The sequence below is a fragment of the Drosophila biarmipes genome, chromosome 2R (genome assembly GCF_025231255.1).
Source record: "Drosophila biarmipes strain raj3 chromosome 2R, RU_DBia_V1.1, whole genome shotgun sequence".
Taxonomy (NCBI): Eukaryota; Metazoa; Arthropoda; class Insecta; order Diptera; family Drosophilidae; genus Drosophila; species Drosophila biarmipes.
In genome coordinates this window covers 18,589,128-18,604,735 of record NC_066615.1, presented here as the reverse complement: position 1 = coordinate 18,604,735, position 15,608 = coordinate 18,589,128, and the positions used below count along the sequence as shown (strand labels likewise).

General features: G+C 45.2%; 5 protein-coding genes across 6 annotated transcripts; 3 read left to right on the top strand and 2 right to left on the bottom strand.

Annotated features, from left to right (window-relative positions):
- Positions 1-494: 494 nt before the first annotated feature.
- Positions 495-1,154, top strand: LOC108022080 (C-type lectin 37Db-like). Its single transcript, XM_017090924.1, has one exon. It carries the CDS (start codon positions 495-497, stop codon positions 1,152-1,154), a length of 660 nt encoding a protein of 219 aa, XP_016946413.1.
- A 538-nt stretch (positions 1,155-1,692) lies between these two features.
- On the top strand, positions 1,693-2,364 carry LOC108022078 (accessory gland protein Acp29AB-like). Its single transcript, XM_017090923.1, has one exon. It carries the CDS (start codon positions 1,693-1,695, stop codon positions 2,362-2,364), a length of 672 nt encoding a protein of 223 aa, XP_016946412.1.
- Positions 2,365-4,237: 1,873 nt separating this feature from the next.
- On the top strand, positions 4,238-8,243 carry LOC108022277 (uncharacterized). The gene is made up of 3 exons (XM_017091136.3): positions 4,238-4,993; positions 6,177-6,805; positions 7,373-8,243. Exons 1-3 carry the CDS (start codon positions 4,572-4,574, stop codon positions 7,963-7,965), a joined length of 1,644 nt encoding a protein of 547 aa, XP_016946625.2. The 5' UTR covers positions 4,238-4,571; the 3' UTR covers positions 7,966-8,243.
- A 2-nt stretch (positions 8,244-8,245) lies between these two features.
- On the bottom strand, positions 8,246-10,540 carry LOC108022193 (CD63 antigen). Its single transcript, XM_017091045.2, has 3 exons — positions 10,333-10,540; positions 9,261-9,449; positions 8,246-9,191 (listed from the first exon to the last, which is right to left on the bottom strand). The coding sequence occupies exons 1-3, from the start codon at positions 10,393-10,395 to the stop codon at positions 8,724-8,726; spliced, it is 720 nt and encodes a 239-aa protein (XP_016946534.1). The 5' UTR covers positions 10,396-10,540; the 3' UTR covers positions 8,246-8,723.
- A 1,260-nt stretch (positions 10,541-11,800) lies between these two features.
- LOC108022982 (extracellular superoxide dismutase [Cu-Zn]) lies at positions 11,801-15,477 on the bottom strand. Of its 2 annotated transcripts, none has more exons than XM_017092208.3 (6): positions 15,344-15,477; positions 13,582-13,651; positions 13,289-13,516; positions 13,005-13,233; positions 12,913-12,934; positions 11,801-12,159 (listed from the first exon to the last, which is right to left on the bottom strand). In XM_017092208.3, exons 2-6 carry the CDS (start codon positions 13,642-13,644, stop codon positions 12,048-12,050), a joined length of 654 nt encoding a protein of 217 aa, XP_016947697.1. In that variant the 5' UTR covers positions 13,645-13,651; positions 15,344-15,477; the 3' UTR covers positions 11,801-12,047. The 2 variants fall into 2 exon arrangements, with proteins under 2 accessions (XP_016947697.1, XP_050743595.1); XM_050887638.1 differs by lacking the exon at positions 11,801-12,159 and adding an exon at positions 12,166-12,397.
- Between the last annotated feature and the right edge of the window lie 131 nt (positions 15,478-15,608).

Genomic DNA, 15,608 nt, shown 5'->3' with positions numbered 1-15,608 from the left:
CATTTTTTAAGTAGCGCCCAACTAGCGGTTGAAATGTAGCAGTTAACAAGGAAAAATAGTATCCAAAAAAATGAATTCCAGAAAATCTTTGTTTTTTATTTGTTTTTAAAATTTATAAGATTTGTGCTTTAAATTTAAAAAATATATCATATACTTTAGATTTAAGTGATTTTGGTTGTGGGAGTGAGGTGTTTCCAAAGTATTTACTTTATAATATTTTGTTGCATACTTTTTGAGTTTAACACATACACTACCAAATAAGAATTTTTTTTTAGATGCCACATGCATACATATTTATTATCAACAATACGGGAAGTTAGGCAATCTAGGGTCGAATTCTGCCTTATCAACCTTATAATATATACCTAATTATATATACATTATTACAAACAATCTGGGGCATGGGTATTTAATGAGGTTTTTAGAGACAGACAAACGCAGTTGAAAAATATTCATTAAGTTGATCAAGTCTCTGTGCTCGAGACATATTTGAAATGTTTAAGATAGCAATTTTCCTGCTTTACACACTCCTCGCCTCCCAACTGTGTGGGAGTACTAGTTCCGATTGCAACGTGGAGGATCTGGTCAGCCAGTGCGGAGGATTCTGCTTCAGAGCGCTATGGCCGATACTGGACCACATCTCCTACCACCAGGAGTCGGGATCGAATGCCAGCGATATCAACCACTTAGCCACACGAGTACAACTGGACAAAATTGAGAAGCAACTGGTTGCCCAGCAGGAGGTCCTTTCCAGCCTGGAATCGTCTCACAGAAACATCCCAAAGGACTTTGAGCTGATCGGTAGCCATTTCTATTACATTGAGAAATACAGCCAGCAGAATTGGTTCGCCGCTAGAGATATATGTCGCCGGATGGGAGGTCACCTGGCCAGCATTCGCAGCGATGCGGAGCTCAACGCCCTCGGGGCCAGGCTACCCCCCTCAACAGAATTTTGGCTGGGCATCAACGATCTGGGTGAAACAGGCGAGTACGTGTCCTTGGACTCCGGAAAACAATCCACCTTTCTTAAGTGGTCATCGGGGGAGCCAAGCAACGGCAGCCATCACTGTGTTCTTCTGAACAATTTTATGTATGGTGCGAACTGCGACCAGTGGACTTTGTTCATTTGCCAGGCGGGCGATGTCAATGAGTAAAAAATCATAAAATTTGCAATAAAAGCCAAAAAACATTTATTACTTCGGTAGTTGGTTTATTCTAAACAGATCTCCGTACCTCGATGCTGCTTGGAAATAGTGTCGGAAAGCCATTTTGATTCGATTTCAATACTCACCCAAAAACCTTATCTGGTAGGTGTGGTGGTTTGATTTTCTGTATTTGTTCATTGGTTTTTGGTCAATATGTAAGATTATATAGCATACTTTTACCGCGATGTTTTGCATTATTTTTTTGCCAAGTTGGCTTGTATTTGTGCGGTCAGAATGCCCCCAAACGTGCCGTCCCGAACATATTCGTTTTAAAAGGTTATTAAACTTCTGAGGTTCGCTCGCACTGCGTACCGTTGGGAGGAAAGGAAATCGGGTCATCTGAAGTCGCCCTTATCAATCAAAAAAAATGGAGAAAGCCCCACAAATATACCAATACTATGGTACCAACGTAAGTATAATTGAGGCATTTCAGAGCCATGGCAGATCAGTTCGAAGTAGATTGGTAGACGGTTTGCAAAGAATAAAAATGTTTAAGACTGCAGCCCTCCTGCTCTCCGCCTTACTGTGCGGACCTTTGAATGGTGTGAGCTCCGAATGTAAGGTGGAGGACCCCGTGAGCCAGTGCGGTGGATTCTGCTTCAGATCGCTGTGGCCCATACTGGACCACGTGGCCTATCACCAGGGATCGGGAGTGAATCTCACGGACTCCAATCAACGAGGCCCGCAAGTGCAGCTGGACAACATTGACAGGCATCTGGCTGCCCAGCAACAGGTCATATCCAAGCTGGCATCATACAAAAGCAAAACAAAGAAGGGCATCCCCAAGAACTTTGAGCTGGTCGGTACCGGATCTTACTATATTGAACGAAACAACAAGCGGAATTGGTTCGCCGCTGAAGACTTCTGTCGTCGAATGGGAGGTCACCTGGCGAGTATTGGCAGCGATGTGGAGATGGCCGCCCTCAACGCTAAGCTGCCATCCTCAACGGATTTCTGGATAGATATTAACGATCTCGCAAGTAAGGACGAGTTTATGTCCTTGACATCTGGCAAGCGACCCAGGTTTATGAGTTGGGCGAAGGATCAACCAAGTCGTGGCAACGACGAACGTTGTGTTCTTCTGGACAAAAAGATGTGGGATAGAGAATGTACTCAGAAATTGTTATTCATTTGCCAGGCAGGCGATGGAATTGAGTAAAAAAAATTATATTGTGGTTGGAAAAAGTTGTGTTTATTAAAACTGAAAAAAAAACTTCTGGGCTAAGATCGTTAAACACTATATAAAAAAATATATAATATCTTACGACTTTCCCTTAGAAAAGGGATTTATTTTAGGAGGCTATCATGTGAAAATATTTTGTACAAAAGATACGATTAGCTAGAAAAAAATACTGTTTATTTTGAGTGGTTCTGATATCATAAATTTAGCAAATAAACATGTGGAGCTTTTTAGTGAGTTTATTTATTTAATTTCTTGCTGGTAGAATTCCGCCAAGTTCGGTCCGTTCCAGTCACAATAATTTGGTACCGACGCCTCTTCTGATTAAAATAGGTTTTTGTCTGACAGTTTCCTCCGGTACCGCTCTGTATTTGGCTGTCTAATATTTACGGCATTCCGATTGTAATTGATTTTGAATTGCACAAGTCGGAGAAGAAGTGAAGTACAAAGTTCCATTGGTACAGGGCGCGTCGTCAAAGTCGAGCCATAAATATTGACTAGTGACTGGAAATGATTAATGCCCATCCGTCCACCCAACCGAATTGCCTTTCAGCTTTGTTTTAAGTACATTTTATTGGCAATCAGAAAATCGGATACTTTCGTATAAATACTCTTGGCTAACAGGCGCATTCGTATGTTTGGTTGATGTGGCTGTGACCTTGAAGTGGGCTTGTGATTTGCTTTTGCTTTTTTGGATTTTATGCCATTTTGTGTTTGTGTTTGCCTCGGCTCGGCTCCGTTTTGTTATGTTCGTTACTTTCCTTTGATTGCCACCGCGCACGGAACTCTTCCGCCGAACTTTGCATGTCTTTGATGAATTTGAAATTGTCACAAATGTGAAAGTTTTTCACTTGCCATCCCAGCCACAGCGCAGATTCATATACTCGCACTCACACTCATGCTGATACCCGCCGTGGGACAACAACTGAATTTGCATCTAACATTTCGCTGACATTGAGTGACTTGTACGCATTTCTCCCCTCACTCTCACCGCTCCACCCATTATTTTGGCAAAATTCATTCATTCATGGCCGGATTTGCATATTGCCAAAAATGCTGTAATCCCTTCGATGACGGGGCGTTGGGTGGGTGGTTCGTAAATGAAAACAAAAGTTCGTGCGGGTTCATTGAGTCGCAGTCGAAAACTTGCCAGACCCACCGAAATTGCACGTGTCTTTCGGGGGAGTGGGCAATTCGGGGCTGTCAGGTGGATGGATGGGTGCACTGAAAACACTTAAGTTGTCTTTGATCTTAGACCACATAGCGTGCTTGAAAATTGTTAGTTCTAATATATATTTTAAATTAAAGTTTTTTTTTTTACCAATTTTCAAGTTGAGATGTATGTTTTTTAAATGGAGAATGCATAATACTCCTCTATCGCTAAGAACTATTTTTTTAAATATTTGTATACGAAGTAATTTACATTCATATACCCTCATACCATTTCTTAATACCATTTCTTTATTTTAAGTTAAGGAAAATGGAAAAGTTCTTAGTGACATTAAAGATTGTGATATATTTTTAGGTCACTTAAGTACTGTATCTTCTGGATTTCTTGCTTGCTCCTCTGTTAGGAACATTTCGCCCAGTGTAGCTCGGTGGATGGTTGTCTGACGTGTGGGTGTGAGCAGGAAATGGAACAAACAACCGAACTCCAAAGAGAGCCACAGGCAGCATAACAGGCGACTCCTTGCCAACGTTGCGATTTTGTTGATTGTTTGTTGGCAACATAAGCGAACCCCCCGAAAAAACCGATTCCGGTTCGGAGTCCGAAATTCTTCATTCACAAAACGCAGTCGATGCAGGGCATTCGAGCCAAGTGGACGTGGAAGCCACCTCGATCTCGGCCAGAACCAGGGATCACATCCCCAAAGTGGCTTTCGCTTTCGTGACGGTTTTCGGTTTTCGGTCCTCGGTTGGCGGTTGGTTCGTTGGGCTTTCGCTTTGGGTTTCCATTACAGTCCGCCGTCTGCTTTGTTGACAAAGTTATTGCCTCTGGCTTAATGACTTCGTAATTGATTTGCATTCGATGTGCCACATTGATTGGCAATTGAAACGTACGGCAACCGCCCCCCAAAACCCCATCCCAACTCCCCGGCTCGCACTCGAAGAACCCCCTCCATTGCGGCAACCACTCATTGGCACCGTTGCTAATCAAGGTTATCAAGGATAAACTGGCTGTCACCATGTCGCTGTCTGTGGCCAGCCGTCGTCGCCTCCAGACGACGAACGCTCCATCGTCCACCGCGAACCCATCCTCGTCCACGTCCGGTGGGCGATACCAACTGCCATTGTCCGTGCGCAAGCAGCACTCCTTCATCGAGCCCACGGCCAGATTCTCGGCCCAGCAGAGGGGCTACCTCTCCAGGGGTCTTTCCGTGGGCCGGTCCATCGAGAACATCCGCCAGAAGCTATATCCCGTGGGCAGGCAGTCGTCGCTGGCCGTTGAGGAGGCAATTCCAAGGATCGCCCCGCGCATCACGGCCTCACAGGTCCAGGGATTAAGGCTGAGGGATAAGAGTCTGGTGGCCTGGTCCTCCACCACTTCGTTGCTAAAGGATCAGGAGGCTGAGAGGACTTCACAGGTGGAACCGGCGGAATCCAAGATGTGAGTATTCCAAGCAGATACCATTGAACATACAAGTTATGGGGAATGGCGTTTTTAATTATATTACCGTCTGCACACAAAAGGCCAAGAAATATTGTATCCTGCATTTTAGAACTTTTCAGTTAATTGTAATTTTTTCAAGTTTATTTACGATATTTGGAAGATAATTAAAATTTTAGATTTATTGTCTTTCTGTATTAATGGTTAAAATATTAACCAATAAAATATTTAGTTATTATTTTTGTAATTTATTATATACTCGTATATATTTTATTTATAAGCTTAGGTCAACAAACTATACGTTTCATACGTTTTATTTTCCTGAGCCCCGTTTGGTTTTATTTTGTTAAATCGCTATTTTTGTTGAAGTATGCAAAAGGCTTAGTTTGAATTTAGATGGCCACATTTGGTAGATTGTCGCACCTATGGAAACCCATTAGGGGGTCCTTTTGTTTGACCTTGGGGCTGTCAAAGAGTGCGTATTGGACTCACCGATTCCGTATATATATTAAACTCAATGACTCCGGCCGTAATGGCTGCGCTGATATCATCTATTTAAATATGCCGAAAGTGACACTTTCGATATGGGAGTCGCGTCGAGCTCTGTGTGCAATTTGCATGCTTCACGCCCAAATCAAACGTCAAAGTTTTATGTTCCAGTGCATAACACACGCTAGACATGCTCGAAATGGGAAGCCAATGTGGCCGGGGACTCCCCCGAGAGGCACCACCCACCATGACCCGCCTGGCGGCACACTTAAGTCGATCAGTGCCTCGAATCGCTGACAAGATAGCTGGCTGAAAGGCGGAAAACTTGGGCGGAACCGTAGTGCCTGATGGCGCTGGGGTTCAATGACCCGAAGATTCGTAGACTCACTTTCATCGGTCGGCTTTTCGGGCGCCAATTGCCAACGTAATTGACATGGTTTCCTTTTTCAACGGTAGGACGGGGGCTTCTGCAGAGCCCAACGCCAAACGGCGAACACCCAACACCCAAGTTAATTTCTATTTCTGTGCCTTGCATGATTCGGAATCGAGAACAGCATAAATTGCCCCGCAAACTAATGCCAAATAATTTGATTTAAATTTAGCCGGGTGGCGGGAGTAGGTCACTCGAAACTTTCCATTTTCATTTCCATTTCCATTTCGATTTCCCTAACCCTAACTCATTACTCTTTTGCAGCAGCGCCAAGGCGGACAAGAATCGTATTAATCTGAACATAGTGCTGTCGCAGACCATCAGGGCCACCAACGAGAGGGAGCCGGAAACGGAAGTGGAGCACGAACCGGAAGCGGAAGCGGAGCACATCAGCGACATCGAGGGAAGCCATCCGGTGGAGACGCCGGACATCCCGTTGAGCATCTCGCCGGCCTTGACCGTCCAGCGGCGTCCGCCCCTGGTGCGTGCTATGTCCGCTCCGGTCCGCGGCTTGGACGAGAGCAGCAAGGGCGTCATCGCCGCCAGCAAGCGCAGCCAGCAGAAGCTGCGCCGCCGCAAGATCTTCACGAGAACGCCCTCGTCCGCGGTGGCCGGCGGTGTGTCAGTGCCCCTAGATGTCATCGGGGACACCTCTTCGTCGTCCTCGTCCACCAGCTCCAACGCCCCCAAAAAGGCTCTGAATCGGGCACGCAGCGTGGTTGCCCCCGATGTCATCACCCTGGTCTCCCTGCTGAGTTCCGAGGGCAGCGACTCCGAGCGGGAGGACAATAGTTCGGTGGCGGTATCGTCGCCAGTTGCAGGCGGGCCGGAAAAACAGCAGCCGGGCGCCGCGCAGCGAAGGGCGCCGCTGCTGAGGAAGACGGGGAAATCGGGTAAGCTTTAAGACCTGCTTTAGGAAACTACTAGGTTATTAATACGTCTCAAAAATCAAAAAAAGGAATTTAGAAGCTATTTTTGTATATTTTTGTTTTTTTTTTTTAGTTTTTACAACCCACTTTTAAGAACAAAGATACTTTAAAAATTCTAAATCGTATAGGTTTAAACATCACTCAAAGAAAGAGATTTACATGTATAACTTTCAAATACTGTTGGGCTAAAATGCTCATACAATTAGCTTATCATCGTTTATTATAGGTACAATGGAATTTTTTTTGTTCTCGATGTTGTAAATTTATTTACAATAATATTTCCATTTTGTATACCCCATGTGAAGGGTGTACATTGAACTCAGTCCAATAGAGCTCAAAAGGGGGTTAATTGTTAATTATTTAATCCCATATCGAACAGAGTAAGAAAGTTTGCTTTCAAAACAAAAGAAATGTTTTTAAATTCGTTCGTTCCGTTCCTCCCAGTTTACCAATCTTTATTATTGATATTTAATGATATATCGCATTGCTATCTTATAAGCCCATTGAAACCGCACTAAAGCTTTCTCGCAGTCTCGTTTCAAGACAGCTATCCGCCCACCTTCCAACTGGCCTCCAAGGAGTACTCGCACATGATCCGCCGTGGATCGATAGCACCTCTGGCAGCCCGGATCCGCGCCAATCGACCGCCCACGGCGCCACCAGTTTCCATTTTCCTGACCGAGGTCCAGGTCAAGATGGACACGCAGCCGAAGAAGGAGGGGAGTGCTGAGCTACCCGTGGCCACCCTGTCGCCGGACGAGGCCAAGAAGGAGAACAACAACAATGCGGCCAATTGTGAGGAGCAACCGCCGCAGCCGGATCACAACTATCCGGCGTATGTGCGCAGCCTGAAGGAGCGCGAGTGCTGGAAGTTGCACCAGAAGATGGGCGCCAAGGGAGTCAGCGTCAGCTATGAGACGGTACTGCGGGGCATGCTGACGCCCACGGAGTTCAGGCACTTTCAGAGGCAGCGGGAACAGGAGGAGGCCCGTGTGCTTGAGGAGGCGGAGGCCGCCGAGGCAGCCGCCGCGGCCGCAATCCTCGAGAGCGGCGAGAAGGAGGGTCGCAAGCCCCCCGCCACGGCCATCGAACGCCTCTCGGAAGCCCTGCTCCAGAGCAAGTAGGGAGTTTCGGGACAGCAGAAGCCTCTGCCGGAAAACAGACCATTAAATTGCATTTGCCCCTAGAGGATGTAGCCGTAGTCGAGCACTCGTTAAAACGCAGTCGCACCCCGCTGAGACACCAATCGGCGTCCACACGTAGTTTTAGATGGTAACCCCCAAAAACCGTAGACCCCATAAAGCCCGTTTGTATTGTGGGACTCAAGCTTACGTGGACGCTGAGCCTGGCCAATAGTCGTAGATCCAACGTAGACCCCAACAATAAAGAGTACTAGAAGACACCTAAACTGTGTGTAAAGTATTTATTGAGCGATTCTACAAAAAGGTTACCTAAAATGGATTATATTTATTCGATAATACAAAGCAACAGTTTCTCGTAGGTGACGAATTCATATTTAAAATTTAGTTTTAAAATAATCGTTATTTTTACAAATAACTAATGAAAACGAGAGATTGGAGAGGAAAGATTTATGGGAGGGTAAGAAAGGGGAGAGATGTAGTGAAAGTAAAGAGCTAGTTAAAGTATAAACACCTTCGACTAAGGAGAGCTAGGACTGAGAAGGGATGTGCATCATCCAAAGTGAAAATACAAAAAGTGAAAGAAAGTTGGGAAAAGTTAAGGATGATTTAATCTGATAAGGATTGTTGCGTTTTTTTTCGTAAATTGAGCAGGATTCAACGGTAAAGTATTTTCAACTACATAAAATGAAAGATTTATCAATTAAATATAGATACACTTGATGTGGGCACTGCGATGGCCATTACTTGGCCCTCTCCTGTCGAATGGAGTTCGCCAGATAGCAGGCCAGAATGATGCCCAAAATCTGGATGAAGGCAATGCCGATACCCACACCGATCAGGATGATGGCGTTCTTCTCGATGCGATCCTTCAGCTTGCCGACGCAGCCATCCTGGAAGTACTTGTCCTTGCCCAGAGCCGGGGACTCCAGACAATGTCCCACGGCGTTGTCGATGAACTGCGGCTGACAACAGCTGCCCGGCAGCGTTTTATTCGCACTCAGAGTCCTCCAGTCCGCCGGGGAGTCTACTCCGCAGCACATCAGCTTCTGCTGGATGTTGTCCCAGGCCATGGTATCCTCGGTGTTCGAACGCTTGATGGACTCCTGCAGCGAGTTCTTCACCATCCCCTCCAGATCCTTCTTGAAAACACTGGCCGCAATGCCCACCGCCAGCTCCACAATGAAGATGACAGCCAGAAGGACGGCAAACTGGTAATGAAATGTTAGGTTAGGTTAGTGGGTTAGCATCCTATCTTGGTGACTCTTTATCAAACGAACCGTTATCAGGAGCGTTGGCGACTCCTTGATCGCTCCAAAGCATCCCAGCGAAGCAATCAGGAATATGATCAGCCCCGTCACTATGAGGACAATCGGGGGGGCTAGCACTCGACCCTCCACAAAGTGATTGAACTCATTCACATCGGCCAGGACAATGGCACCGGCTATAAGAATTCCCAGGCCGGAGATCTGTAAGAAAATTGATCCCGCTGATTAATCGATCCAACGTCCAATGTACGCCGAAGGCAATTAAGTTAATTGCTTCCACTCATTTCCTAATTCGAGTTGGCATTAGGATTTACATTCCTAATTCTAATTGAGCGATAAAAATCACCCACAACCCAGTCAATGGAATTTTCATGTTCGAGTCAATGTCGTCATTGAAAGTCGCCTGCTCGCTCAGTTGGTCAATGCGAAGGACACCCAATGTCCATGTCCTTTGGAACACGCATATACTCGTATATGTGAACATCACTTGCATGTCGTTACAGGCGAATCGCGTTTTCAGACTGGGGGAGTACATACTCAGCGAGTGAGAATGGCATTTTCCAGTGATACTTATCTAAATGAGGCCCCTGAACAAGGCCCGCGGCATTGGCGTAATTTTATTGGCCTAAGTGACGTTAATTATGGCAAATTAAATGAAAATTGCTAGGAAAATAAATCACGTAGAATAATACGATGGGCTTAGCTGAATGTATTTCCCAGGGTTATTAGAAAGGTCGCTTTAATGAACAGGTATCAATCTTGAGAGCCAGAGTTCCTTTTTTAGAAATTTTCAAAAGAGGATAACGTAATTTCAAAACAGTTAAGATTCAATCTTCAAGGCAAATGTCTTTAAGATAAGGCAACTTATTATGTTGAGAATATTTAATCCAGTTCGTTTTCATTTGAAATCTGAAAACTTTTTAATGTTTTAAAAAGTAATTTTAATACTTTTAGATCACATCAGATTATGCCGTATCCGTATGCCTTTCACTTTAGTTTTTAGTGATACATTTTTTAAGAGGAATATAGAATCTTAGGGCTTTATTTATTAGAAAATCCTTTCACTTTCCATGTGCACACTTACCGCAAACAGAATATTAAAGGCGAATAAGACGTATTTAATTAAACTCGGGCCGCAAGAACGCATTTTGGTGTGTATTTAAATGAACCTCCGAACTTATTTTTATGTTATCCAAAATTAAAACCGTTTTGGTGGGAGAGGCTGACCGTTGGAGAGCTTGAGTGATCGCCCGATGCGACTGACCGCACTGAAGTTGAACCACGAACTGACCGGAGCCACGGTCCGGCCGGGCTTTAGAAGGGACCGCTTCTGTTGTGGCCACCTTTGGGGTTGGCGCTGGCAACGGATCCGGGCTGCGGAGTGGGTGGATAGGGGGGAGCGGAACAAAAGTAAAAGCGAGTGAAAGTCTTGGGACCCGATTCGAATTCAGGCCAGGCATGATTAGGCACGGGAACCGGACTAGGGATAGGCGTAGGGGGCTGGAACTCCGGGCAGGCTTATTGCTCTATAACCCATTTCGTTGATTTACCACCCGATACCAAAGAACTTTGACCACAGCAAAGGCGTTTGGCTGGCTTTTGTGGGTCGCCCGGAGCTTACCTTGCCCACAGCTACACCTTCGGTTCTCCTGGTGGGTCATTGCACTTATTACCATAAAAATTCAGCTGGCCGCCCACGTCTGGTGTTTTCCCTTTAAAGTTCAGCTCTTAGCACAGGGAACGCGACCGGGCCCAAGGCGAAATTAATTGCGTGTTCTCGTGCGAAGGCAGAGAAAGTTGTAGAGTCGAATTCGTCGGGACTGTGCGAAATAATTAAAGACGCCCAGAAGTATGCCACAGCACCGACTTTTGGATGATGTTAATGTTGCGTGTCAGGAATTATGGCCCCAAGTTACGAGAATCCCACTGGGTGACCCATTCTTGGGCTGGCCATATCTGGTCACAGAAATCTCGCTCAAATAAAAGCAAAAGCTGTTGCTTGACCATTCGACTGGGAGGGGGAAAGAGGAATCACCGGGAACTGCAGTTCCTTGAATGATTGAGGGGCAAACACTTTCTGAAGGCTTCCGCAATTTAAAGAAAATTGTGGCTGTAGGCTGGAATTCACAAATCCAAAGAAAGGATGAGTTATATGACCCAATTACTTGGGTGGGAATGGAATAATAAAGGCATTGCTGACGTTATTGGTATTTTTACGGATTTTATGGGACTGGCCTATTCTAATAATAGTTTCCTGATAACTTAAGGTGTTATTTATTCTGGACAAACAGCTTTGGAAACTCAATTTAACACGGTTAGCTTAGTTCTTTCGAGATATTATTCAAAGTGCCATAAACTTCCAAAATAATAATATACTTTGTATAAACCCAACAAAATTTATATCCGAAAGCCATCAATACATTTTGATGACGATATTTTGGCTCTTGGCTCAACGAATTTAAGTGATTTTGTCTAATCTTCTAATTACCTACCTGACTTGTTACCTTGTTCAATTTAGTTACTATCTTAGCACGTACAAAACGCAGAGCAGGTACAAATAACAAACTTTATTATCAATCAACTCAAACATAATACAGGTAGCTTAGTTAGTTCCTCAGAGTTCACTATTTAGGGTGGATAATGCTGTTGTCGCTGGAGTATTATAATTAGTTGTGGGGGCTGTGTGTGTGTGACTAATGGTTGGGATTAGTGTGTAAGTGGGGATGCGGATCTCTACGATGACCAGTAATCCCATGCCACATGCTCATTCGATCCGATTCCGGGTGCAGGTGTGTTGGGTTAGTCGAGGCTGCGGGCCATGAAGAAGGCCACGATGACGGTCAGGATGGAGAAGGAGTAGCGCAGGGCGCCGGCGCCACCATCGCGACATGGCCACTCGTCCACGTCCGAGCTGCAATTAGAGCACAGGTGTAGTCTCGCGATCTCACAGATACAATTGGTGCGAAAACGGATAAGGATAGGGGTACGGATGCGGATATGGATATGGGTATGGGTGTGGGTATGGCAGTGGGTACGCGGGATAGCGCTGGAGTGGATAGACAACATGATCTTGTGGCTCCCCATGGGGCACATAGTACAGTGGTTGATGGCGTGGTGGTGCGGATGCAGATGCAGTTACAGGTGGGGCACTGGAAGACACACAAGGTAAGTTCACACAGCTGATCGAACCATAGGTGGATAATGCCGAAACCTTTCGATTCCAGTGGTTGTTGTTACTCCAATCCCCCCGCCTCGCTGCCCACTAATGCTAATGATGTTAGTACGAATGATTGGTAAGAAACCCTTTGTCATACCTACCACACCAACCAACCCCAGCGAAAATGAGGCAGTTTGTTTAGGCCATGAATGAGTTGGTGGAATACATAGCAGTATACCAATGTTTAGCTTAGATTTCGGTTAATTTTTGTTGATTTTATTACACACAAACACACGGCAGGACAGTAGAAAGGGAAATTCGAGCGAGTCAGTGAACTGAGACAGTTAATCGAGGAAAATGGGAAAGCCAAACACATAAGGGTGAGTGATTGTGGGTGGAAAAACTGGGAAAACAATTCATTAGTTACTGCTTTCGGAGTTACACAACTACACATAAAATATTCGAGCAGCCTATTGCTTTTGCTTTTGCGTTGGAAGGGATATTTACTTGATGCCAATAACACCGCAGGCTGTGTGAGAAGTAAAGAAAAGAGTTTATTACTTTTATGAATTTGATTAATGTTAATTCCGATTTCTTACCAATGCGGCCACCTGCGTTGCCGGTCTTCTTGGAGTCCGTGTGGTTGCCCAGCCCAAGATCATCTTCCAGTTCGTGGACAACAACGCCCCTGCCGATAACCGCCAGCTTGCCAGTGAGAGTGATCACGGGATCCGTGTAGGTGATGTCGATAATGCCCGAGGAGTTGGCCTCGATGTTGCCCAGATCGCCAACGTGACGCACCTCATGGTCGGGACCACCGTGGTCAACCTGGAATTTATAAAGTTAAATACATCATTGATCACACCTAGGAGCCTGCACCCACCTTATCGGGATTGTAATGAGCGCCCATGCTGATGCATCCATTGGTCAGGTCTCCCTTCTCATGGATGTGGAAGCCGTGCTTTCCCTCCTTCAGTCCCTCCAGCTGGACGCGCACATGGACATTCTGGCCACAGTCGTTCTGCGTAAAGGTCACGTTGCCCTTGACCTGCGTGTTATCCGATTGCACGGGTCCGACCAGATAGGCTATGGCTTGAATGGGCATATTGCGCTGTAAAGCGGGCAAGAAGAATTTTGAATTAAAAAGTTTGGCTATCAAATTATCAAAATACTCACCGTCTGGGCAGCAGAAGAGATTGTGGCGCAAAGTGCCAGGGTAACCACCAGATATTGCAACATTTTTAAGCTGTAAGGCAATCATTGTTAAATTAGACACGTGTACGGTTCAGAGAGGAGGGTCAAGGGTTTACATAGCTATAAATAAATATTTTAAATTTAATTAAGTGCCACAAACGTCAGAGTTCTCAGCATAATAAAAACTAGAGATGATCTAACCATGAGTGCTTGGAAAAAGTATAGTACGAAAAAACACATTCGCATTAGAAAGATAAGCAGGTGTAAATCTTTGATCCTCTAGTATTCATTATATTTTAAGGTATACTTTTTAGAAATTTATAAATCGTTGATTATAATGCTCTGAGCGTATGTAAGATTTGTAATACTATCATTAAATTGAACATTTTATCATTTTCGAGAAAAATGTTTCAATATCTGTGATATTTTAATACCGAATCCCGATATAGCAGCTCATCCCTGACCTGGACGTCATCAGGTGCACATTCTCTTGATTCCATTTAAACCGGACAGTCGTGTGCGGAATTGAAGCGCCTAGCCTCAATTTATGAAACGATTTGTGGGTCATATATGATGTGCGAACGGGCATTATTACCTATGTGTGTGGATAAGCGATACCCAAACGAGACTAAATGCAAACAGCCTTTTTCACAGGGTTAAGTGTGGCTGCGGGAAGGTCAATCAACAATCTCTTTTTCGTACGCACTTCGCTTCCAATGAATGAATTGCGGGAACGCAAAATGGATGGGTGTCATAGTTTATCGGGGTGATGTTTGTGTATTGCCCCGGTCCGCTTTCCCTAGGGCCTTATCAGTGGGCCTGCGATATGCTAGCGATCTTGCCAACTCATGTTCCCAAAAACGATCTTCAAATGCGGTCAGTACCTGCTCGACACGTATCCTTATCTGCACCTGAGCCCGGTCCCATAATTTACGATTCTCACGCTCGGCCCTATCTATAATGAACTGGAAGTGCGATTGTGCGGCTATAAGTATTTTTGGGGACCTTTTTATTCTGGTTCAAACTGTCACGGAATGGGTGGCAAATTGCAGCTAATAGCCGTCGTTTGTCCATCAAATGGGTATTATTAGGGCTGTGCCTGTGCTGATTGAATATGATTGATTTGAAAATAATAACTCGGTCTTATAATAATAGCTGATCCTAAGGAATGTCATGCTAATGATTCGCGAATTTGCAAACAATAGGGGAAGACTACTTGATTTCCCATTCTGTGACTCTGCATCTAATTTAAACGCCGTAGCTAGGCAGTTTTGAGATAAGAACGAGACATAATTTCCATATACGAAGAGATAGGAATTTGTAAACACTTGTTCGACAAACATTTTAGGAAGGAGAGCTCCATTGAAGCTCGAGACTGTGGAACGTGTGGATGCCAACGGATGTGTATTATACGAATGATCTCAAGTGCATTGTGGCCCACTCACTCCTCGGGACTTATAACTGGTTACCTTAACCCACTCAAGGGCAAGCGGACGGCGAACGCTGCCGAAAGAGAGAACCAAAAATATGCGAAGTAAACTGCGTTTCGCGGTAACTGGTTTTGTTGGTAGCACGCAATCACAGGTAATACATCTGAATCTGGTTCTTAAGAGTAAGCGAAGCACTAGATAATGAAACCGTTTAATTACAAAATTTCAATTTCAACTTCAGCTTAACCTTCACCCAGTATTCCCGATTTCTAGCCCTTGCTCCTCTTTTTTTTAGCTGTAAGCTGCGCACTCACCTTGTTAGCAAGTGTTTAATAATTGGGTAGTTATTGTTTTTTGCGAGAATCAAGCGTTTGCACCTCTGCACCGTTGGAGAACTGCGACGAAACTGTTTCGAGCCCCTGGCATGGCCGTCGCAGGTCGACTCGCCGAGAGAATGTGGGGGAAGATTTGGGGAGAGCGGAGCCCGAAGAACGGAGAATTGAGAGCGCCACCTGGCAGAGCGGCGCAAGCTGCAGTGGGTGGTCAGCACGATCGCGTGGGAGAGGGGCTCGCTCTCCG